Source organism: Danio aesculapii, chromosome 25 (genome assembly GCF_903798145.1).
Source record: "Danio aesculapii chromosome 25, fDanAes4.1, whole genome shotgun sequence".
NCBI classification, from domain to species: Eukaryota; Metazoa; Chordata; class Actinopteri; order Cypriniformes; family Danionidae; genus Danio; species Danio aesculapii.
The window spans coordinates 6,475,374-6,501,941 of NC_079459.1; the positions used below are offsets into that span (position 1 = coordinate 6,475,374).

At 36.2% G+C, this 26,568-nt stretch overlaps 1 protein-coding gene across 2 annotated transcripts; it reads left to right on the forward strand.

The window, feature by feature from the left end:
• Window positions 1–734: 734 nt before the first annotated feature.
• Window positions 735–25,831, forward strand: kras (v-Ki-ras2 Kirsten rat sarcoma viral oncogene homolog). 2 transcript variants are annotated; one of them, XM_056452257.1, is made up of 6 exons: window positions 735–1,098; window positions 6,610–6,727; window positions 10,209–10,387; window positions 12,354–12,513; window positions 17,324–17,446; window positions 20,280–20,370. In XM_056452257.1, the coding sequence occupies exons 2-5, from the start codon at window positions 6,617–6,619 to the stop codon at window positions 17,441–17,443; spliced, it is 570 nt and encodes a 189-aa protein (XP_056308232.1). In that variant the 5' UTR covers window positions 735–1,098; window positions 6,610–6,616; the 3' UTR covers window positions 17,444–17,446; window positions 20,280–20,370. The 2 variants fall into 2 exon arrangements, with proteins under 2 accessions (XP_056308232.1, XP_056308233.1); XM_056452258.1 differs by lacking the exon at window positions 17,324–17,446 and having other exon boundaries at window positions 20,280–25,831.
• The last annotated feature ends 737 nt before the right edge of the window (window positions 25,832–26,568 follow it).

A 26,568-nucleotide genomic window follows, 5' to 3' on the forward strand; every position in this document is an offset into this window, starting at 1 on the left:
GAACTTGCATTTCCGGTCTGATGCATTCGCGTGTGTAAGAATGGAAGTCTATGGGGTGTCTAAGTATCTATGGGGTGTCTAAGAGTGACCAAAATCAGTCAGGCCTGATGCTTGCATAATACTATTATAATTTAACACACAATAATAATAATAATAATCTGTAAGAAACCTTACATAAACATTTCTCCAGTTATTTATTTCTTTGTTGGCATGTTAGGCATTCTGTGATTAGGATACAGTATAAATGATTACTTTGACTGTAAACTAACTTTAATTTCAAACTTATATGAATATGGCCATTTAGTTTTTGAGACTGAGAACTGAAATATAATTTCAATCGTAAACTGAAGCAGTAAATATCAGTAAAAATGCTTTAGTTTACACAATTTTAATTAAGACTGTTTTTTTTAAACTCCACGTTCTTTTATTTATGTAGAGCACAGCTAGTTTTTGATATTTAAAGACTTCAAAATAGATTTTTAAAGAGATTTATAGAAATTTCAAGAGTTAAGAGACTTAGCTGCCCGAAGTATCAAATATGGATGCCGAGTGAACAGACTTCTCTTGAAAGGGTTAACAGTCAAAGGCGATTGGCTCCTATCACACCGTATGCAAATGCATTGCTTGTGATTGACAAGAGAAATATCCAATAGGAATCCACATACGCAATGACGTGCGCACGTACACGTTCCGGTTATATTTAGGGCCTATTTAAGCAGCAAGCCAGTCTGCACTAATGCTGCCCTTAGCGCTTGTCAGAAGCCGGTGATCGCATAGTATCGAATATGTTGTAGCAGGTTGTCGTGTGCTATAACGCTGTAAGTAAAGTGCATTAGTCATCGGTCGCATAACCGTATTCGAACTGGAATTATTAGTGTCGGTTATCGGTCAGTTATCGATCAAGCCCTCCGCCCTGCACCTCTCATTGAAAGGACACCGCTCTGGATTGTTTGGGTCTACAGATGTTTAGTCCATTATAATGCAAGATGCATGCTGATGCTCGGAAGAGGCTGCTCGACTGCGTGTTATTCATCACTTTAATCGCCTCCACCTACTAAAAATAACCGTAAACAGCTGAAAATCGTTGATTATTTTGGGGTAAGTGATCATTTAGCAGGACGCAACAGTGTGTCCGCCCATATTTATATGTAAAGCACAGCCTCCGAGCGCAGGCCATGTAACGTTAGCACAGAAAGAGCATACATTTATCTGTTTTACGTATTATATAATTGATTTCCAGTCAGAAAAGTCTTTTAAAACACTTTAGAGGGATTGTGTGGGTATATTTAAGGCTTTGTGTTCGCCGTTTAAATGGATAACAACGTTATAACAAGGTCATGACAAACGCTTGAACCTTAAGAGACATTTCAGACGCGGAACTTTTAGTAAACCCTGATGTAAATTGTTTAAAAAGTATTTATTTAGTCAGGAATAATTTTATAGGAGTCAGGCTTAGAACTGGTTCCATGTGAGGTTTTGTATGCGTAAGAGTTTATTATTATCATAGCACGCCCAAATGGAATTTGGGCCCTGCTGTACAATGGCGCTTTACCATTATTAACATTGAACTTCTCTTTACTTCACTTAAAATCTCACTTCAAAATAGATATTTATTTTGAATAATCCAACATTAAATATATACAAGTTTTAAATAAGTCGTGTTAGATCCATGTTCGTTGTAGCCTAAATTTGAAGCGAAAGTTATTTAAGGTGTTGTTCATTCACTCAAAAATGAAAGTTCTGTCATTCTTCCTTTTGTTCAACACAAAGGAAAATATTCTGATCATTGCTAAGAGAAAACCCACGGTATTTTTGTTCCTAGAATTGTTGCCAATGGCTGCTTTTCCTATGACATTCTTTAGAATGTCTTGTTTTGTGTTCAACAGAAGAAATAGTAAGTGGAAAATGGTGAGGAAATATTCATTTAAGGGGGAACCATCCCTTTAAAAAAACAGAAGTACTTATACTTGAAGTATAAAACTTATATATATATATATATTTTTTTTTTAAATCTGTAATGGATTTTTTTAAATTATGTGAACTAAAACTTTAAATGATTAACCCATTACATTTCTTGTTTAACTGATTGTGCAATAACCATATCATTATTCCTTATTAGTTTATTAGAAAACAACCGGAAAATTCAGTTTAGAACGTAAAGTTTGTCTACTTGTTTAAAGGACTGTTTACACCACATTTCCAGCCAAAATTGAGAAACCTTTTTATGCGTTTTCCCTGTTCACCCAATTTTAAAAACCAAGTAAAAGACTTTGAAAATGCCAGTTATAGTTTGTGTAAACACCCAGTACAGGAATCTTTGAAAATGGTGATGTCATATAAGTGTGCGTAGTTCATGTTGGGTAATATGTAGACATGCATGTTAATTTCCAAGGTAAGGCCAAACAAACATCCACAACAATTGCTGAGTTTTTTTTTTCTTCTTCTGTTTAACCAATATTGCAACTAACAGTGATGATGCATAACGTGAGCTAACGTGACTTCCCTACGTACAGGTATTATTGGCTAACTAAGTGACAGCACTAACTACTAGCCAGGCATATTTATTGCAGCATTTTTGACAGTTTTCTCATGCCTGCTAACCTTAATCATCTTTAAAATGGTCACATACATGCTGGGTTCTCTGACCTGATTTGGGGGCATTTCTGCTGGTGTTGTTGACTATATTGTCCGAACTGATGGAATCATGAATACGGACTCAACAGCATTTCTATTAATTAGCACCTTGTTGGTAATGGTTATATATTTTTAATGAGAATAATTGTCCCAAACTTGCTGCCAATGCTGTGAAATCATGTTTGGAGAGAAAACGGCAGATCAAACAGTCATGAAATGGTCTGCACAGAGTCCAGACCTAAATATTGTAGAGATGTTACGGAATTGACTGGAAAGAAAGATAAATATTTATATAAAAGTTATAAGAACTCAGATAAACCATATATTTCTCTAGTCATGTGACTGTATTAGTAATGTTGAATTTATAGAAGCAGTTAAAACTTCTGTTTATTCAGCAAAGCTTTAATGAACTCTGGCTTTTGTATGGAGATGGCTTTTAGTACTGGTCACAGAATCATGCATTTCGGACAAGATGTGCATGACAACTTGAATCTAAAGAACAACTCTGGGAAGTGCTTGAAAATCCTTAATGTGACATAGCAAATTATTTGCGGGAAACTGTCCTGAGGTTTGAACAGTTTGAACAATTCTACTTTGTGCCAATGGTGGTCACAAAACACATATTATAGCTTAAAAAATAGTTTTCATGAGTGTCCATATTTTTTTGTATTTCTTGTTTTTAAAAATGGACAACTTTTTAAAATCTGGAATAATAAACAGTAAATCTAGTTATGGCCCGAGAATTTTTCATAGTACATTGAAGGAAGGAGAAATAAATAGGTTCAAGTTATTTTACAGCATCTAGAAGAGTGTAATGCTTAATAGTCATTTAAATGCTGTGGGTTCGTTTAGCCTAGTAGACCTTACATTTTGAAGTAAACGTCAATCACGGAAGACCTTAAAGTTTACAATTAATAGAAGTATGCTGTAATTGAATGGTTAAGCGTATTATACAAATAAAATTACAGCAGTTAAGCAAATCACCTGATGTGGATGTTTTCAAGCGCTCTGCAACACAGCATTCCATAGCCACACTTCTTAATGCAGTAGACTGCTTTAAAGCAAGCAGCTTTACAGTATTGAACATGAAAAGCAGCAAATGAGGATTTCATTCAGTTTAAGCAGCTCTTCAGTGTCTGTTTTGAGTCGCGAACATCTTGCTTAAACAGCAAACCAAGTTAAAGAAGACGGAGCCACAGACCACACCCTCCTATTGTGTAATCTTCACAGACAAATGGCTGTTCAAAGGTGTTCACCAGCCAGTGTGAGCTTTGGCAAACTGTTCCGAACTCCTAAAATCTTGTTTTGGCCTGCTTTTTATTTAAAATGACTATTAAATATGTTTAAACTAAACTGATCTTTAACAGTGATGTTTTTATATTAAATTGAACCAGTTTAACTACACCAGCATTCACACTATAACTAATAACTAGGGCTAGATGGAGTCTGCGGACATATTTTGCCATTTCTGCGCAGAATTTTGTTAAAAATCTGCAGATTTATGCGGAATGATTTTGGGAGTATCATAACTAAAACCTTAACATATGAAATAAAAAGTAATACATTTTTAACTTGTATTTAATGTATACAATGCAAATCCAATTAGATCCACTTAATTTGATAAACAAAGCAAGTCTCTTGTATAATATATCTACTAAAAGACAGAAAACATTACTTTACAAACTATATTGTAAATAAATCATATAAATATTTTCATATTAGTCAATAATATTACTGAAATTATTTTAAAAACTGAATTAATATAAATTTACTCAAGTAAATAAACAGAATCAACGATGGGCTAAAAATCTGCAGATTTCTGTTCACGCAGATTCCGTGTGGGCCTAGTAATGACTTTTTGGTGTAGTCAAATAAATTTACTCTCATACTTTTTACATTGTAATTGTGTCAAAGATAACTAGAATTTTCTAAGTAAATATTAGATATTATTTACTTGATGCAGTAAATGAAATGAGTGGAAAGAGTTAAATATTAATATTCATTTACTTGTAAAATTTAAATATCTTCTAATAATCGCAAACCTAGTAATGTTAAGTAAATTTTAATAAAGCATACGTTGCAATGGGTACGTAGTTCCGAAATTAATTTTTTCCCAAGAATATTTTGAAAATAAAAGCTTTCTTAGGTGTTTAAATTTGAGAGAGAGAGTTGTTAGTTTAATCTTCGTTAGTTTGAAGATTAAGAAGGTTTTTTTTAAGGGTTACCATCTTGCAGAGAAACACTCATGATTAGGGTCTTGGCATTTTTATTATCAGTATTAATATTTGACTCTTTACTCAGAGAGCCATAGCTGTGCTAACACTACCTTTGAGATCAGTAATCAATTTTAAAGTAAATTTGCTCTTGAGTTCAATTTGCTTAAAATAAAAGAAAATTATGCGTTTCAAGTGGAAATGTGTGTCTTAATTAAACCAAGTTACACCAAATGTACTAATTTGTAACTAATAAGATTTATTTAAATTGATAAAAGCAATGTTCCTTCTGCTAAAACAAGAACTTTGTTCATTTAAGTTAATTGTACCTGATATAAAATAGTAAAATTTACTTAATTTGTTCATGCAAATTGTTACAAGGATTTATTTTATTTTATTTTTTCAGTGTACTACTACTCCCCTGCCTGATTGATATGCTGGATATGTGTCCCTATGATCTGAAATATTATGGCTTATATTGCCTTTTCTTCATCTTCATCAGCGCAATGTATGGTTTATTGAATGCTATAGAAATAATGAATTGAATTGATTTAAAAATCAAATAAATTTTTCATTCTGCATAATAGCGTTAGTTAACTAACAAGTTGAGGCTGATTTATACTTCTGTGTCAAGCGCACGCGTATGCTATGGCGCGGCCTACACGTGGACGCATAGCCCTCGCCGTGGGCGTCGCTGATGCGCACCTCTCAAAAAAATTTAACTACACGTCGCAACGACGCGTAGCGCAAGCTCTGTGATTGGTCGGGTTGGTAGCGCTGACGAGTGGGCGGGACAGAGAGTCTGTTGGAGCGACTGTTTACAAGTGTCGAGTCCCATGAAGGAGCTCCATATGAAAAGTTTTGTTTTGTGTTTACCTTATAATTAAAGTTGTTGCACATCCGCCGCTTCCTGCCTCAAAATGAGCCAGTTTGAGCCACTTGTACATTAAGGAAGCGTTCGGAAAAAACAAAACACCAGTGAAGAAACTCGACACAGAGGAACCTAAACACCTCACAGCCAACTAGCGTTTCGAAAGTGTTATTGCACAGCATCAGAAACCGCGCGGAGAAGTATGAATGCACAGCTACACATGTAGCAAGCATACGCCGTGGGCCACGCCGATCACATGACGCAGAAGTATAAACCAGGCTTTAGTAATTCCATGTTGTTAAATCTGAAACCCCATGTGCATGTTATAGAGTACGTTTTTTGACAAGTTGTCATGTTTAAGTAGAAAGCATTTTCATCTCTCTGACACTTTGCACCAGACACTTTCTTACAATCACTCCAAATCTCTAGAAAAAACATTATGCGTTTCTGAATGTGCTTGGCTTTCACAAACCACCTGCAGAAACACTTTTCTCTCTATATGCACCAGACACTTTACCTAAACTCAATCTTACAAGGACTAAATAAGTAAAACATTTACCTGTGAATGTACCACAAAACATGTTGCACTACTTGTTTTCTTCAACCTCAAAATACCTCTTTTGCACAATATCTTGCACAATATTGTTCTATGTAAATGTACTTGTATAGTATGTTTTAGGTTGTGTATAGTTAGTGTAGTTAATATAGTTAGATTGTTCTGGTGTGTTAATTATGTATTTATGGCTTGTCGCACGATGGTCCTGCGAGACATTTTGTTCCACTGTATGTCCACACATGTAACAGATTGACAAATCTCAACTTGACTTGATGTTTAGTAGTGTCTTTTTTTTAAATTAACTGCTAATGTTTGTGTTTTTGTTCCTGTTGCAGGTGAAAAATGACAGAATATAAGCTTGTGGTCGTGGGAGCTGGAGGCGTAGGCAAAAGCGCTCTAACCATCCAACTCATCCAGAACCACTTTGTGGATGAATATGACCCAACTATAGAGGTGAGATTTGTGTAGCTGCTACAGTGTTTGGTGCTTTCAAGGCACTGACTTTCTACTGACACACACACACACACACACACACACAGAACTGCAAAACTCACTCATGTGTGTGAGTATGCAGAAAATGTACTATTAAACATTCAACAGTGCAATCCGGTTATTCTGGTTTAAAAGAAGGTGGTTTCCTAATCAAATGCTCTTTTCTTGCCTTTTACTTTCTTGGCACGGAATGTACCCTCATTAAGATTACATGTTTACATGTCTTTTTTTTGTTTATCGGTATTTTTGGTATTCTTTATTTTTTTTTTTAGGTTTAGTTTTTTTAATTTAATCTTTAAATCACAAATATATTTTTAACAGAAACAAGGCTGCTCACTAGATTTAAATTAAAAGTACACTGTCTTATAACTGCACAATTTATTAGTAATTTTAATAATAAAAATGTGCGTTCTTTGTTTCAAAAGTTGTTTATTATTATTATTATCATTATCATCATCATCATCATCAATTTCAAATATGAAATATGACATTCTAACATGACCTTTCATAATGCACAATAGGGGCTCTTTAATGCAGTGGTTCCCAAAGTGGGGTCACGTGACAATTGGGGGGGGGGTCGCTTGGTGATTTCCAAAAATCAAATTAATTTTAATAAACTATTAGAATGACCATATTTTATCCATAACCTACATAAGACAAAAATAGTATAATATTAATAATATTTGTAAAGGAAACATTGGCCCTGTATGTGCCATTTACATATATTTCAATTAATATAGAAAGCTATGTATTTACCATAACTAATATTCATTTTTTTTTACGTGTGTGTGTAAAACAATATAACTTGCACAAAGAAATTATGGGGTTCTTCTCTAAAGAAGTTGTTACCACCTCGTTTAGAGCATCATTATGGGTGTTTTACATTATAACTAACATGGTTTAAACAATGGATCTGCGACAGAGGATTTGCGGTTTTGGGTAAACACGCGTCACTATGCAAATGATGCATTACACCATGATAGTTCAGCAACGAGTTGCCTAATTGTTTGGGAAACGCACCCCAGTCCGAAATCGCCTGAATGAGGGGGTCTCAGCTCGATTAAAACAAACTCTGGAGCAGATCGATTGTAGTGAGAAAGCAATACGATCCAACGAACCAGGCTATATCACAGTGTGTTATGGATATGTAATAGGCTATATAAATGAGAATCGAGTAAGACGGGATGTCATTTCTACCTGTCTGTGGGTATCACCATTCAAAATTAAAGTGCAGCTTTTCACTTATAATGTCTTTTTGCCCATCGGAATAAATTAAATAAGGATGTATGACAGCTGAGCGGGACTCTGAAAAATAAACCTTGGAACTCTGACCAATGTGACCAGCGTTTACTCGCACGGGACTTGTTTTAGCTATTTTGGTCCATTTTAGAAACTTTGCAGTGTGAAAGAGAACCGCACCAAGAGCAACGTGTAACAATTGTAATCCCTGTTTCGGAACAAAATAATCGAATAACTGGTGTGAAATCACCCTTAAGGCCCGTGCACATCAAGATGTTTTTTGTTCGCATTTTCCTTCGACGTTTAATGCCTCGTGACTAAATAAAGGGCGCTTATGTTATCGTGCACACCTACGCGCAAAACGGCAGGCGTAAAAATGTCATTTTTAAAGAAACGCCTCATGCTCGTTTTTTTGTTTTGAGGCTTCTCCTCCAATCAGATTGGCACTTTTGTTCACGTGCACGGAGCTGCTGAAGTTACAGTAAACAGCACTTAGAGGCGCTCAAGCGCAAAACTGTCAATACGAGCACACATTGAAGAAGATGCCCAGAGGCGACATGAACGTGGAGCTGCTTATTGCTAGGGATGGCTGACGTGAAACTGACGTTTCGACACAGTGTCGAGATCCCGAAGCGCAAGTGTTTCGAGACACTGTACCGAAGCATGATCCGAAACACCCAGGTCACGTGACTAAAGTGTTTCGAAACACCTGGTCACGTGACTAAAGCGATTCAAAGCATCGATCAGTTCAGAAGCGTTTCAAGACCTGGAGAATATGCATTTGGCTGACAGGGCCAGTTAAAAAATTTCTGTCTCGTATGGCCTAGTGGACCGTACATGTGCGTGTTGTTTGAGGCTTCAAATGACTTTTGGGTTCGAATCCCGACTTGTACAAATACTCCAAAATCATGATTTTATGTATTTTAATAATGCTACTGTTTATAGTGTACTCTAGATGGGATACAGCTGCAGATACGCCATCAATTTAACATAATTTTTGTAACTAAAACAATAATTAATATTTTACAGTACTGTGACGGTTGGGTTTAGGGTTGGGGTAGAAGTTAATAAAAAACAATAAATGGGAAATTTAATGAATAACATAAATAATTCTTGTTAACTTCTGTCCACAACTGTATCTGATCTATCAACAACCCTGTTTTATGACCAAAACAAGCCATATTTATTTACAAAGTGTTCATTCGTATGTCAGACCAATGTTGAAACAGAACGATGCACGAACAAAGCATCTCAAACTGATATTAAAGCATTTCAAATTGACTGTATCAGCCTGGATTCGAACCAACAATCACCGCACGGTAGACAGGAACCCTAACCACTCCACCATAACACTTGAGTCTTCGATCCCACAAAGTGGCTTTTATAACCACAATTTGCTCAACAGTTCTATGCTGAAGCTGTTGAGTGCACTGAACCAGTCCAATACATAAAACATGACCACTAGGCGTCACTGTAGAGTGGGGTTTCGAAACGTTTCGAAGCTTCGACACATTACTGTTTCAATGTTTCATGAAGCCTCGCTTTGCCCACCACTACTTATTGCTCTGGTGAACAATAATCATTTCTTCATCGCTAGAGCTGGAGCTGCAACTTGAACCATCCATGCTTGTTCGAGTCACCAGTAACTTTACCAAACAAGCGTGTGAACTTCCTCTCTTCCTCTTCTGTGTTATAAGCGGGGTGTCAGAAGCTTAAAGTTGTGTAGCGCCATCTAACGTCAAGGAGTGATTTTGCATACTCTTCTGCTTGACGCCAGTGAAAATTGCTTGGGTTTGAATGCGGAAAAACGTCTCGTAAAACGTTGACAATAAACGCAAACGAAAAGAGTCCTGGTGTGTACGAGCCTTTAGACTTTATAGAAAACCATCAAATAGTGCTATTGAAATGATCTTATGACAATATCCCAAATCGCAATATTTATCGCAGAAAAATACAATACTTCTATGTCAGATTTCTCCAATATCATGCAGCCCTAGTTTTTACTATGCAGATGAACTTGTTAGGGCACTCAACATGTTTATGGTGTCAAAACCAGACCTAAAGATGCCAAATTGATAGATGGAGGGATAAATAAACAAATTAGATTAATATGAAGCACAGTTCTATGATGAATGCGCTTGTTTGTGCATACATGTGATGGTGTTTTTATTCAACTCAAAGAATATAATTTTGGCTGATGCAGGACTCGTACAGGAAGCAGGTGGTGATTGACGGAGAGACGTGTCTACTGGACATCCTGGACACTGCAGGTCAGGAGGAGTACAGTGCCATGAGGGACCAGTACATGAGGACGGGAGAGGGCTTCCTCTGTGTCTTTGCCATCAATAACACCAAGTCCTTCGAGGACATTCACCACTACAGGTGAGGGTTTGCTAGAAACAGATAGAGTGCAGTCTCAAAGCTTTCAGAAACGAGGCTGTGAAAAGTAGAGAACGACCGGTTACTTTTGGAAGCCAATTTATTTTATTTTTTTTCATTTGCTCGAATCGCATCATTCGCCCTGCAGGATGTCCATAGGTTTTTTTGTATAGGCTTAACATGTAAATCGCTCGCACTTGACTCTTCATCTGCGTCTGGTGTGAGCGCATCATAACCAATCTAACAAACTTTGACCTTTGTTGATTTCATACTTTTGCCACTCTATGATATTCCCAACATTAAACAAAAACATTTCATGTGTAAGACTTTTGTGATTTAGGCCTTTTACATTGTAGCTCAATGTTAAGATCGATTGGTATTTTGTTTCAATAAGTCATTTCTGATTATGTGTTGATTTCATCTTTACCATTTGATTTCATCTTATGTGTGGATCATGGTTGTATTTGAGAAACTTTCAGGCAGAAGCTCACTGTTTCTGGTGCTAAAATACTGGAAGAAAATCTTAAATACTGAATTGGGGGTAGGAGGCTTTATGAAAGCATCTACGAGGGGAAATCCCTTCAGAAAAGTTCAATTACATTTTTACATTAATTCAGTGTATTACATATTGAAAGGCACAGCGTTTGCAGCACAACCCGAGAAAACGCCAAATTTCCTGCTGTTCTATCTGCTTGTTAAGTTGAACTGTATGAATACGGTTTCCGGGTCCATCCGCTACTCATTTGAACAGAGAAAATATTCGTTTATGAGCTCTTTTTAGTTATCACACAGAGTGAATTTTATATAAAATCATGGTGTACACAGCAGTCTAAAATGTGAACAATTTTATAAAAAATGTATCACTTTCTGGTCATCTTATATCAGGCATGGTTATATATACATACAGTTGAAGTCAGAATTATTAGCCCCCCTTTGAATTTTTTTTAATTTCCCAAATGATGTTTAACAGAGCAAAGAAATTTTCACAGTAGGTCTGATAATATTTTTTCTTCTGGAGAAAGTCGTATTCAGTTTATTTTGGCTAGAATAAAACCAGTTTTAAATTTTTTAAAATCTATTTTAAGGTCAAAATTATTAGCCCCTTCAAGTTATTTTTTTTCGATATTGTATAATGATGGTTTGTTCTGTAGACTAACTTGCCTAATTACCCTAACCTGCCTAGTTAACCTAATTAACCTAGTTAAGCCTGTAAATGTCACTTTAAGCTGTATAGAAGTGTCTTGAAAAATATCTAGTCAAATATTATTTACTGTCATCATGGTAAAGATAAAATAAATCAGTTATTAGAAATGAGTTATTAAACTATTATGTTTAGAAATGTGTAAAAAAAATCTCTCCATTAAACAGAAATTGGGGAAAAAATAAACAGGGGCGCTGATAATTCTGACTGATTTTTCGAAAGTATAGCGCTTTGTAAACCTTTATTATTACCATTTGATGAGTCTCCTCATACAGTTTGATAAAGCGCTTTGACCCGGAAGCCACTTTGCGTGATGTCACACTTAACCAGTGGATAAGCAACCCCAGCAGGCTGATAATGAATTGAGATTTTTTGTTCAGTCAGTCTAATGTTTTTAGGTATGTTTTATATATAGCAGATCTAGTCAAATCATTGATTTAAAAAAAAATAACATTTTTTGTTTATTTTTGAAATCATACCATTTTTTTTGTTTGTTTTTGTTTTCACCTTTATTTTATCAGATAGTGTAGTCGAGATGGCAATACATGGGGAGCAGAGAGCGAAAGGGGATGTATCGGACCTCAAGCTGTGAATCAAACTCGGGTCGCTGTGAGCACCAGAAAATTAATTTTGTTAAAATTAGGAAAACGGTGTTTTGGAATCAGCCCAAAAAAATCCGAATTGGCCATGGAGACGAAGAATAAAATCTGTATTGGTGGATGGACTTTTTACTATTATTATTTTACAGCGCATGATATTCTTTTGCAGGGAGCAGATAAAGCGAGTAAAGGACTCTGAGGATGTCCCCATGGTTCTGGTGGGGAATAAGTGTGATCTTCCGTCCCACATTGTGGACTCCAAGCAGGCTCAGGATTTAGCACGCAGCTATGGCATCCCATTTATAGAGACCTCAGCAAAGACAAGACAGGTATGGCAAACATCGGTGCTCGTTATATTCAAGTGTTTGACAAATCATTTAAAAATAAAACTGTGTTTTGACACTGAAAGTCTTTTTATTTTCACTGAATTAAAGACTACATGAAATCAAAACAACTCTCATTTAGCGTAATTGCTTGTATTTTGCAGTATTCTTTTCATAAAGTGTTCCATCACTGCTCTTTCTCCACCTCTTAACAAGTTTTTTGCTGGCCCAACTGAGGGTGCAAAATTAGCTAGCCTTTAAAATCACCACGCTATATTGAATTTTTCCAAACGTAGTATTATTTTTTTATCATGGAAGTTAAATGAGATAAGCCATTTTTATGTCGTCTTTAATGTCATGTAATTGCATTGTTAACCCTATATGTTGAGTCTTGTGAAGCCTTTCAAGAACATGTCTGGGTCACATTACAAATCAAAGGGCAGTAAACTTTAAATCACGTAGATTTTATTGTAGTTTAAAATAAGCATGTATATTACAACCCAGGCTGATTGGAAAATGTGCTTCAGCCTACATTTTTGTGAAACTTTAAAATGTACTTCAGCATACATTTGACCGCAGTTTTAGATAAAATGATCACTACAGGGCAGTATGACGCTATCAAATTTTTATCAACAGGGACGTATTATTGATAAATTAAGGATTAATTTGTGTGCAGTTCTTTGCTCCACACTAAATAAATACCACAAAGCAATACATCAGTGCCCTTTAGCTTTCTCCATTTAGACAGCTTTTCAGTGTGGTCAGTTACTCACGCGCTCTGCGCTGGACTTTACACCTGCTCTCAGCTGGTCTATTGTGCAATCTATTTTAGCTCCTCAAAATAGCAATGCGCCTTAACACACCTCCTTTTTTAGACCAGAACGCCTGTGGGCGTACATGAACGCAAATGCATTTGCTATTTAAACAGCGTTGTTCAAAACGTCAAATGACACTTGCATTGTGCTGAAACTAGCAAATAACATTTCCGTCGCACCTTGCGCCGGGTGTATGATAGGGCCCAAATTGTTGTATTTTCATGTGCTGTTGTTACTACAGCCACAGTTAATTGGGAAGCGATGAAAACCGCTGTCATTATTGTAGAACGATTATGTCAGTGTCATTATCGACTGGTTGAAATGGTTGCATGGCTTATCAATGTACTACGACTATAGTTAAGTCTGCTCAATCTAAACGCACACTGAGTTACTAGAACTAGCTTTACTGACAAAGTGTGCATGAAAAATAAGCTGGTGGAAATAAGATGTTTTTTTGTGGTAATTGTGACCTAGACATGGGTTTTGCTACATTCACACTCCATCCTAAGGTGTTTTAGATTTGTTGATTTGTGATGAGAGCTGGCCAGTGCGCACACACTGCTTCACACTGGGGTTTATGCATGAGTTCATTCTAACAGGCTTTATGAATAATCAATCAGGCTCACGTCACACAACACAACTGATCTGGCTCTGGGTTTGTGCCTGGTCTCTCTTGTGCATTCATTATAATTTGTCTGTGTTTTGATTTTTCTTCACATTCAAAATGAATCATGGCAAAGAATGCAGTGTGGATTGATTGATTGATTGATCAAGGGTCCAATCACTGTAAATCAGCTGGGGTATTAATCGGTCATGGTTAAATATGAGGGCAGACACTCATTCCTCTCTCTGCAGTGCTCAAATCACAACTCCTCCTGGTGCTGGGCTGTAATGAAGGCTGCTGAATACATTTCTTTTCTCTTTGTTTCGAGCCACACATTCTACACTCAAGTTCAATGCCCAGTTTCATATCTGGTAAAAACTGAAATGATACGTGTTCCTTTTAATTTCAGATTACCTTTCTCCTCCTCTAATTGTTTGTTTGTAGTTGTAATTTATTATGTATTTTTATTTTTTAATAGCTAAATCCAGTCATATTAAAAAGTAGAACTGTAAATTATTTTGGGTAAATTTACACAATATATTTAGAATGCAAAAGTATTTTTCATTTGCATGATTTATTTATTTATTCTTCTTACAAAAATGTAAAAATAAATATTTTTTTCATTTATTTTGTGCTGGGCAAAGATTATTTGAGTCCAAAATAAAAGTTTGCTTCGACGTGAGCTGTATGTGAATTATTATTATTATTATTATTATTATTATTATTATTATTATTATTATTACAGGGTGTCCGCGGGGTCTTAGTCTAATGCTGCGTTCACACCAGACACTGCACATACAGATAAATTGCGATATTTGCACATAAATAGACACGTAAACATTTAGCCTTTACTTTTCGCGCATCAAATTCACTTATAGATGCAGATTTGCATCAAGGGCAGGGCTTCTGTCCGCACGATGACTCTAGCTTCGTTGCTAAATGACTAACATGGATTTTATTGAGATAATAGCCGTGCTATATGTGCTTGAGGAAGGCTGAAAAACTGTGTATATTCATTTGGCGCTGTGTCCGAGTCCACTAGATACTTTCAGAAGTGCACCCAGCTCTGAGTTCAACTCCTCCAGAAACTGAGGGCGTACTTACACTGCTATCCGAACTGTGCCCAGACCCGTTTCCCGGTTTGTTTGAGAAGTGCGAGTGCTCTGAATTGGCTTAACATTTGCTTAACATTCGCATTGGCTTAACATTCGCGGCCGCGAAATTACACGTGATGTGAGCTGACCGTGAGCTGTTACCACAGAAAGGGCGGTGCGCCTGTGAATGAAGTCTAGTGAACAGAACCTGCATAGACTGTAAATAACAGCTAATAAAGTTTTAAATAACATTCAGTTTGTGGCACAGTGATCGTTTGGGAGTCGCACGGGAAGGATTTGTTTGTATAACTACTCTAGCCTATATAATGTTGAATATAGTGCAAGAGGGAATCTGATGGAAATGTCTGATTTTGCCAGTAGAAAAAAATGGTCTACTAATGTTTTAAATGACAAACCACATGCATACGTCTCAAACACAATAATTCAACATTAGAATTATGAATAGTTGTATTCTGATGTAGGGGCGACGCAGTGGCGCAGTAGGTAGTGCTGTCGCCTCACAGCAAGAAGGTCACTGGTTCGAGCCTCGGCTGGGTCTGTTGGCATTTCTGTGTGGAGTTTGCATGTTCTCCCTGCATTTGCGTGGGTTTCCTCTGGGTGCTCTGGTTTCCCCCACAGTCCAAAAACATGCGGTACAGGTGAATTGGGTAGACTAAATTGTCCATAGTGTATGTGTGTGTCAATAAGTGTGTATGTGTTTCCCAGTGATGGGTTGCAGCTGGAAGGGTTGGGTTGCCGCTGCATAAAATAAATGCTGGGTAAGTTGGTGGTTCATTCCGCTGTGGCGACCCCAGATTAATAAAGGTACTAAGCCGAAAAGAAAATGAATGAATGTATTCTGATGTCATCACTTTACTGTGAATTAACAACCAGGACAAATTTAAAGTATATTATTATTATTATTATTATTATTATTATTGCTGTTTTACCATATGTTTGAGAAGTAAGAATAATAGAAGGCTACTCATATTAACCGTTACTTTATATCTATAGAATCATGAGAAAATCCTGAATTTAAGCAAAAAATTATTATCTTATTTTAGCCAGAATCGTGCAGCTCTAGCTTGACGCTTCATCCGCTTCTGGTGTGAACGCAGCATTAAAATGTCTTAAATTTCAAAGCTCTAGAAACAATATTGACTAATAAATCATTTTAAATGGGTCCTAATTGTTCCATGTAAAGCTAACCAATCAGGCCAAAACTCATACAGTCACCAACAATTTATCTCAACAAAATTTTTAACAAAACTATATTTAGAACTATATTTTAACAATACAGTTCCTCACAATAACATTTGTAAGTTCTCCATATAAAGACCATAGGTGGTGAGGACACTGACCTGTACAGACTGTTGTACACTTAGTTTATTATAGATTTTAAAGCTCGTCAAAAAAAAAGTTGAAATGAAAAAAGTATATGTATGATTTCCATTTTTTGACCCATTAAGCATAATTGAAGTAATTTAGATATATATTTTTTAATTGGACAAGTAAAAGTCTTTGCGGTTTAGCCTTTAAGTCTGAAATTTCATTCATAATGGTCTTAAAAAGATCTTAAATTTGACTTGGTAAAACCTGCAGAAACCCTATTATTACTGATATTATTATTATTATTATTATTGTTCTTGATAATATTATTATTATTATTGTTGTTGTTATTGTTCTTTATTATTGATATTATCATGATTGATATTGATTACTGTTATTATTATTATTATTATTATTATTATTTGTGATATACACATGCATAGAAACAAAACTATACAAAACAATTTTGTTGCATAGATATTTAAGCGTATGTGCGTGTGTATATAATTTGTATCATATAAAATATACATATACAACTAAATACAGTACACACATCTGTCAAAACAAACTTCCTTTGAATGCCGACTAACCTATTATTATTATTATTATTATTAATATATATTTTTTTATTGGTATTGCAGTGTAGTTAAATAGTTTTAAAACGCTACTATTATAAAAATGAATGGCTAAACCACAGATGTTTTTCTATTTTTAGATGAAAACAGTGTTGTGTAGATATTCCTTCAAAGATGCCAACAAACTTTGCAATGAATAGTTTTTTTTTTCTTAACATAATTATGCCAGATTCTTTCCAAATATTTAAGAAGAGAAAATACCAGTGTTAAGCATGTCTCTGCTTCTGGAAAAGTACATTTCCACTGGATTTTCAAAAGCCAATTTAGACTGTTTTCCCTTCTCAGTAATGACGCCTTTGTGTTGTTCAAAACTGAAGGGAGTTGTGTTTTGCACTGCAGAGAGTGGAAGATGCCTTTTATACTCTGGTACGGGAGATCAGGGAATACCGGCTGAGAAAACTCAGTAAAGAAGAAAAGACGACACAATGCATCAAGCTTAAAAAATGTGTTTTGATGTGAGCGGTAAGTTTGCAGTGCTGCCTGTCTGCAGCACAGGTGTTGGGTCCGACGTCTGCTTTATAACACTGCTGAATCTCACTCAAACTAAAAAAAAATTCAGCTCGTATTTGAGCCCAAACCTGTTGGTGGTGGTATTATTTAATATTAAATATTAATAATATTTATTATTGTTAATATCATTAGGCAATTTATTTTATGTTTTACATTTATTTATCAGTGACTTACTACTTAACCTTCCACTATTTTTGGTAGACTTAAAAACAATCTTGTTCTATACACTCTGAAAAAATTATTATTGTTGTTGTTAATGGAATAACTTAAAAGTCTGCAATAAATCTATTGAATGAAATACCTGGAATACTTCAAAAAGATTCGCAAGAACAATGCGAATGTTTGTTTTTATTATTAAACTGAATTTAATTAATTTAAAACAATCTGAGAGGAATTAAAATGTTTTGTTTTACTTGGGGATGCACCGATATGGATTTTTTGGGCCGATAACGATAACCGATAAATCTTATTATTTGGAGGCCGATAACAGATATATTAGCCGATAAATATTTTAAAATGTTATATTTTTATGCAGTAAACAACTGATTTTATTTTAAAAACATTATAAAAGTTTGAACTGACCTACTCAAAGCAAAAAAAAGCAATAATTTAAAAATTGCAAGGGGATTTATATAGACCGATATTCACGATTTTGCATAAATCAGCATGTCAAAAATAAATGTCCTTTTCTTCGCATTGCAAATTAACATGTAACTTGACTGTTGCATTAGAATAATAGGTTAAATAACAAAAGGGAATTAAATTAACAAGTAAAATAAATGTATTTTAAATGAAATGAATGAACTAAGAACTGAAACCAGCTCAAATGTTCTTGAATAAATGTGATACAGTGCTGTACACATGTATATATAATGTCCAAAAAAGCATTTTGAGAGGTGTTTTGACAATTCAGAGCCAGCGACAAGCAAAAAGCTAAATACAGATAGTATGTTTTACTTCAGAAAATGTGGCATAAATTAGGGTTCTTTTGATTAGACCAGGGGTGTCCAAACTCGGTCCTGGAGGACCGGTGTCCTGCAGAGTTTTGCTCCAGCTTGCTTCAACACACCTGCTAGGAAGGTTCTAGTATATCTAGAAAGACCTTGATTTGCTGGTTTAGGTGTGTTTGATTAGGGTTGGAGCTAAACTCTCCAGGACACCGGCCCTCCTAGACCGAGTTTGGACACCCATGGATTAGACTATTCCAACGCCAATGGCCAATAGACATCACGATACTGAGCCGGCATCGCAATCCTCCACCCTGCCCCCATTGCAGCAGCAACCCGCTCACAAAAAATACACACTTAGGCCCCATTTACACGAATACGTCTTAGTTTTAAAATGGCATTTTAAAACAAAAACGATCCACGTCAGCACTGGCGTTTCATCTAGCATTTCTGAACCGATCTTAGTCCACACTATACCGCTGAAAATGCACATCATGTGACCACACACAAACACACACTCTGGCATGCGCACTTCTGAGCTCTCACTATAGTTGTTAAAGGTAATATTTAATTAATCTTGTCTCTATCTAACGACCTTCGGTCTTTTGAATCTATCAGGTAACGAGTCACAGCGTCAGTACACTGCTTCAATCTTTCGCTTTCACGCTTGTGCTTAGTAATTTTCCTGTTGGTTGTGCACCTTTTTTACCAACCAAGTTCGTCGACGCCATTATAACGACATTGATCACTCTGCCTATTCATGCCAGAGTCTCGCAGAAAAAGTGATTGACGGGGTAATTTGTGTGCAACTTATCTTTATTTATTTATGATTTGGTTATGGTTAAACAAAGACCATGCAGGTCAGGTAGTTGAAATGTTAGGCTACAAATATTTAATTCGTTATGAATTACGCCCACGACAATGACGCCATCGTCCATCGCAATGCAGGTGCTGTGTGATGCACGTGCAAGCAAAGCGGAGTCAGTTAGTAGTTAGATTTTGATACAACACCTGAGCATTGAGCACAGATGACTTTGACAAACACGTTGCATAATATGATGACAAAATGTGGCGGACAGTTGCGAAACCCCTTTGCTGGATTCAGTGACTGGCACATGTCTCTTCAAGGCTTTGTCAGATAAATATGCTGATCAAACTGAATATAATCTTACATCAACGTTATAGATGGCAAGCAGCATGTTGATAATAACAAATAATTATATTAAAATCACAACATTTCCAGATGCGATTTAACACAATGACACTCTGTCAAACATGTCTGCAATGATAAGGAATTTGGTGACTCACTGAGTTATTAATGCACAGCAATTTCACATGAAGGACAGACTTTGAAGGAATAAACAATGTCCGTTATAGTGCACTGGACAAGTCTGAACAAGTTCAACCCACGTATGCGCGAGACAGGCAGTTCTGTACAATTACGTAATCTATTGGATAAAGATATCGGCCTAATTTTAATATCGGGCCGATAATGATAACATTAAAAATAGCATTTATCGGCCGATATCGATATGGCCGCCGATATGTTGTGCATCCCTAGTTTTACAGATAAGTGTGATTTTTGTATTATGCTTGAAATATGACCATTACTTTGTGATGTTCACACATTTCTTTTCTTTAATTATATTCAGGAGGGCTTTGGTGAAATTTTATTTAGTTATTAACTGATCTAGGGCCAGTTATAAGTTCACTGTTTTGGCAGTAGCTGAAGCTGGTCATAGATGGGTTTAAAAACTAAACTTATGATTCTTTCTATTTCCAGTTTGATGCTTTCCAATAATCGACTAATGTTCTTTGTTCTCCCTTTTGTTTTGAAGGGTGTGGACGACGCATTTTATACTTTAGTCCGAGAAATCCGGAAACACAAGGAGAAGATGAGCAAGGAGGGCAAAAAGAAAAAGAAGAAATCCAAAACAAAATGTGCATTAATGTGAACAAGTCTTTCCTGTCATTACGGACTCAGAAGTTCCACAACTGCATTTTGTACATTTACACTAAATTATTAGCCTCCAATACAGAATGGATCCCTGTTCTATTTGCTTTCTTAAAAGAAAATAAGCTTTACTTCTCGTTCGGTGCCAGTTGCCCCAAAGTGTTGGTCCGTTGACGCCTTGCTTTATGGCTTATGTTAGCAGACGGGCTGTCAGAACTGGGTATATTTTGCAGTTGGTTTGAGTAGTTTTTGCAGATTTCGAAAGAGAAGTGTGGATTTAAAGTGGTGTGCAGAGATTAGCTGTTTAGACTGAAATTTGCATGTGAGTCACTTGATTTTTGACGGAATTGAAACTTTAAGGAACTATTATTTTGTTTTTAATGGACCAACACTTTTTTGGGGAGATGATTTGATACATTATCACTGTGTATGACCCTGCCTTTGGTTGTCCCGGACTTCCAAAAACGACATGCATGTGAACTTCCATTGTAGTCGGATTAACATGCCCTCTCTATAAAGCCATGGTAGTGTGTGTGTGTATATGGTGAAATCTTAACCATGTTAACATTATTTTCCTGTTTGCATGCTTTGTTCTTTAAACTTCCAGGGAACGGTCATGCGTTGAATACTGTATAATAGCCACTGTTGTTTAGAGAAGATTTTTTTAGTTAGTCCAAACAGGTGCTATTGTTTCAACATGGCTTTTTTCTCTCTATTTAAATTCATGAAGCTTGTTTGGAAGCTTTTTTCCACCAATGTATTATTCTTTCTTAAAAAAAAACATAACAAATTATTACAATTGTGAATATCTTGCAATTTCGAGGACGCGTCTCATGGTTAATATTTGTAATTGAGTTACAAAGTCTGTTAACTCGGTTAGGATTGTAAGAAGTAAAGTCTAAATTGTGAGTTGCATCAAAGTCCCTTTAATGGGATGGTTCACCCGAAAAATGAAAATGTATTCATTACTTATTCTCACTCAAGTGCTTTCAAACCATTATGGGGTTCTTTCTTTCGTTGAACACCAAGTTACTTTGACAAATGTTAGAAACCTGTAACCATTTACTTCCACAGTACTTGTTTAACAGGAAAGAAACTCAAACAGGTTTGTGACAAGTGAATGAGGTGTAAATGATTTTCATTTTTGGGGTAACCACCTCTTGAAGGCAAGTCCTTTCACTCGGCGACCGTCTTTGAAACTCCTTTAATGCTGTGTTCACACCAGATGCCAAACACGCAAATAAGTCCCGCTATTCACGCGTAAATAGACCTGTGAACATTTAGTTTACACTCTTTATTCGCACGTTAAATTCATTTCACAGTAGACGTGGATTCGAATCTTGGGCAGGGCTTTTGTCTGGCCGGTGACTTTAGCTTCATTGCTAAATGACTAACATGGATTTTATAGAGAGTAGCTGTGTGCTTTAGGAAGGCTAAAAACAGCGTATATTCGTCCACTAGATCCTTTCAGAGGTGCACCCAGCTCTGTGAGTTCAACTTCTCCAGAAACTATACCTGGATGATGGAGGCTTTCAGCAGTACCTCCCACTGAATCGAGCCCAGTTTGATGAACTGTTGTCCGGTGTCGGCGAGTATTTCCTCTCGGGACATGGTCAAAATCATTCCCCTAAAAAAGAAAGCAATCTGATTGGTTAATGCGATGTGAATGTCAGCGGAAGTTCAGAGTTTTGATTTGTACGATACGCAAATAGACTTCATTTGTGCAAATCGTGTCATTCGTGCCGCCTCACTCGCGTGTATTGCGCCGCAGGTTGTCTTTCGCTTCTTTGCATTGACTTAACATGTATATCACTGATGGTCGACGCTTCATCTGCGTCTGGTGTGAACGCAGCATTAGTGAATGCAGTCATGCAAGTGTACATTCTATCCCACTGAATGGGGAAACATCCAATTTTTCGGAACAGTTGGCCAAGCTTCCGATTTAAATTTCATATTTGGAATCAACAATGACATTTAACACAAACTCTCTTGTAATTTTAGCTTTTAAACATTGTCAAAGAAAAAGTATTTTTCCTCATTCCTCTTGCTAATGCGCAATGCCAATTCGTAACTTTTGATTTAGTGGCTAATTCATATGAATTTGTATGACTTCTTCCGTACATTTTAGTACCATTTACTCATCCTCCAATGATTTAGAGGTGGGTTTGGTGTCATGCCTCTTTTTAAAAATCATACATTTTCGTACAACTGAACTTTTCGTATGAATTAGCCACTAAACTGACAAAACATTAAATAGTTTCTTTTCCTCATGCACTCAGGTTGGCGTACACACTCAAACGTAACATTCAGAACACCACCATCCTTTACGGCCATTTGTGGAGGACATGATCAGACGTCATTCTGTCAGTCAAACTATGTAACTTCCATCCTCTTTATCATGCATCTTCTGCGCTGGTATTCTGAGGTAATTTCCAACTTACTTCTGACTGCAAATCTCCTCCCAAAATTATGGCAACCTCTGTTTACAAGTATGTGAGTGTTCAAGTGGTTGCTGTCGTGTGATTTGCATTTGAATGCTGGAGGCAGGAAATAATTTAAGATGACTGTTTATGAGGCAAGATTCTAGTGTTCGCTGACCCCAGTGCATTCAAAATGAAGCTGCAGAAACTGTCGTGTAAACCCGTGTCTGGACTGTCTATTGCATGGGTCTCAAACTCAATTCCTGGAGGGCCGCAGCTCTGCAGTTTTGCTCCAACCCTAATCAAAACACAGCTGATCCAAATAATTGAGGGCTGCATCCAAAATAATACTTCCATACTATATAGTTCGCTAAAAACAGTACGTGAGCAGAGTAGTAAGTCCGAATTCAAAAATCAGTATGTAAGAAATGATGACCTACTACTTCCGGCGAGATTCTGAAGTGTGCACGCTATGCTATCCCATGAAGCACCGAGAGGGAATTCATAAATGGGAGTGAAGCGACGCAACTGAAGCTGCGGTCACACAGCACTTTTCTCCCTATAGACTTTTATTCATACACATGCGAATGTGTCACACTGGAAACGAAAGCTCTTGCGACAAGTTTTGCAGTTCGCTGCATCGGAAAGTTCAAGCTTTGTGAAATCTGACCTGAAAAATGGCATCACATGATTGCGTGAGACCAATTGAAGATCAAAATATGGCCTCTCTGGACAGGAATTTAAAACATGGACCAATCGCTCACTTTTTTTAAATGTCTAAAAATCTAGTTTAATCCCACCCCTTTTTGCAGCACCGTGCGACATAATTTCGCAAGCTCAAACTCTAGTGTGACCGCAGCTTCACGCGGTATGGCTCAAGTGAACATGACAAGATGGCAGCTGTAGTACATATGAGTCCAATTCATATACTCTCATTCATACTGTATAGAACGGGCTTTTCTAACGGCAGAGTAGTACGCTTAAATTCAAATGCAGTACCTCCTGAGTAGTAGGCGTATTTGGACACAGCCCTGGTGTTCAAAAGAGTCTCGAACGCCTTCTTTAGTTGGATCAGCTGTGATTAGGATTGGATCAAAACTGTGCAGAGCTGCTGCCCTCCAGGAATCGAGTTTGAGATCCATGGTCAATAGTGATTAATTGATTGATTGGCTCTTTTACTAGAAGGCGGAGCTTCCTTTACTAGCGTGTCCATATTGACTGATGCGTTTTTTCTTATTCCAAACTATACAACTGACACGTCTTTTGGCCGCATCTAGCATTTCTGAGAGAAAAAAAAACTATTTATGGATATAAACTTGGAATAGTCCTAAAAGACTCAAAGATGTTTGAGGCTTGCGAGGAATGCGGAAAATCTGAATCGTCAGAATTAGTTGTTTTTATTTTTGTTCCTATTCTGTTTTGGAATAGCAGCTAGGTTTAATTTTCTATTTTTGTAATAAGAATAAACAATTTCACCTTTTGGTTGGTTAAGAGAACATTTGCCAACATCTCTGGCTAAAAACAACAGTAATTTTAACGTTGAGATACTGTATAAAGAAGTGATTAGGATATTTGCACAAATACATTGTGTATTTAGAGAGAAGTCAAAAAACTAAATGATAAAGCTGCAGTTGACCACTCAGAATTAAGTATTCAAGAAATAATACGGTTGCAAGACTTTCTTCCTGAAAGGGTCTACACTAGTGAAAGCCTCACTTCTGCATTCAGAGGTATGAATATTTACCCTCTTGTGCCCAGCCAAACAGCGCCTTAGAAGTCTGAATAAATGCTTTGATTTATTTTCTTTGCTAAATTTTGATTCGCGAGTATAACCTACAACTAGTTATTGTGAGTTTAAAATGTATCTTCATAAAATGGAATAAAACAAATGCCTTGTTTATGCTGCCATCGCCTATCAAGTCATTACTCTGCCAGTCCAATCAGAGCTTTCCTTTTGAACATTTAAATTCCCAAGTGGCTGTCGGAGTCTAGTATACTACACTTTCAGAAATAAAGGTATGCAATCTGTCACTGGGGTGGTACCTTTTCGAAAGGTACAAATTTGTACCTTAAAGGTCCATATTAATACCTCAAGGGTACAAATTAGTACCTAAAAAGTACAAAAGTGTTTCCCCTAAAATTTGTAGGTATTAATATATATGTTCAAGGTACCAATATGGACCCTTCAAGTACAAATGTGTACCTTTTGAAAAGGTACCACCACAGTGACAGCTCGCGTACCTTTATTTCTAAGAGTGTATGGTAAAACGTGGCTAGAACTAGCTTTCAGGTCTGGAGGGCAAATTTTCAGCTATCACTCGAACCAAAGAGAGTGATATAAAGATTTTTATTTTGCGTGGCAATACTTGTGATGTCATGAGATGATGTCATGTGTACAACAAGCAGAATGTTGCTTTAAAACACCTTCGGTGAGCGGTTTTACCATGGTGGTTTTGTTTTCTGATAATTACTTTCATGCAATTTGACTATTACTAAGGATCGAAATGAGAAATAAATCAGGATGTCTGCTCTTATGCAAAGTTCAAAGTGTTTTTTTTTTTTGTGTGTGTGTGTGATTTTTTTTCAGTTCCCTTTAAATCAAGCAGTCTGTAATGGAAGTAGCAAAGTCACTAGGTGTTTTTTTTTTTTTTTTTGACTTGCTTTTGAAATGTTTTCTGTTTGTGTGCCAATTGCAAATGTTGATAAAATGGTTCACATCTATATGGACCTTGTTTTAACAACCTTTGTATGGTTGTGATAAAGATATTTTGTAAATTGTGCTTTTGGTTTAATGAACTGAACGACGCTTATTTGGAATTAAGGGTCACATGTCTATGTGAAAGTGCTGATGTGAGGTCATCTTTTGCCTTTTATGTTTTGGTGAATGTGGTTTTATTAGGATTGAAAAGCTGTTCTCAGATCTGCAGTTTTATAAATGCAACCCAGACCTGTTTTCCCCCATTAATCTCACCAGTCTTATTTAATGTGTAATTAAAAAGAAGAACTTAAAACCCAATGGAGTCTCTGTGTTTGTGTTTTGGTAATGAAACTTTCGTAAAAATCATAAAAGGCTACGTGTAAGAATTTTTCATGCACCGTAAAACCCAAAAAGTTAAAGTAACTCAAACCATTTGAGGAAACCGATTGCAGCAAACTATAAGTTCAAAAACTAATCTTAAAATGAGTACTGTGAACATAATCCATTTGAGTAAACCAAGCAATTTGAGCACAGTAAAACCCAATAAATGAAGAGAACTCAAACCAACTGAGTACTGTAAAACACAATAAGTTAAGGCAACTCAAACCGTTTGAGGAAACCAATTGCTACCAACCATTTGAGTTAAACTAATCTATAGGAGTACTGTGAACTTACTCCATTTGAGTAAACGGACAATTTGAGCACAGTAAACCCTGATAAATGAAGAGAACTCAAACCAACTGAGTACTGTAAAACCCAATAAGTTATGGTAACTCAAATCGTTTGAGGAAACCGATTGCTACAACCCATTTGAGTTAAACTAATCAATATGAGTAATGTGTACTTAATTTACGTTGAAGTAATGTGGTATTTAATTAACTCATTACTTTTAACATTGAGTTATAAACTCTTTTCAAATGAGTAGAATTAGCTTTCAGTCAATTTTGACTTGACTACACTCGTTTCATTTGATTTTCATTAAGATTTCATTCTGATTTACAGTGTGTTTTAATCACTTGTTTTATTGCCAATATATGTATATTACTTTAATCTGA

Bases quoted from the DNA above. Each gene is read 5' to 3' on its own strand.
- kras (XM_056452257.1), top strand. From the start codon at position 6,617: ATGACAGAATATAAGCTTGTGGTCGTGGGAGCTGGAGGCGTAGGCAAA. The intron at 6,728-10,208 runs GTGAGATTTGTG...TGGCTGATGCAG, and splicing joins AATATGACCCAACTATAGAG to GACTCGTACAGGAAGCAGGT. The intron at 10,388-12,353 runs GTGAGGGTTTGC...ATTCTTTTGCAG, and splicing joins GAGGACATTCACCACTACAG to GGAGCAGATAAAGCGAGTAA.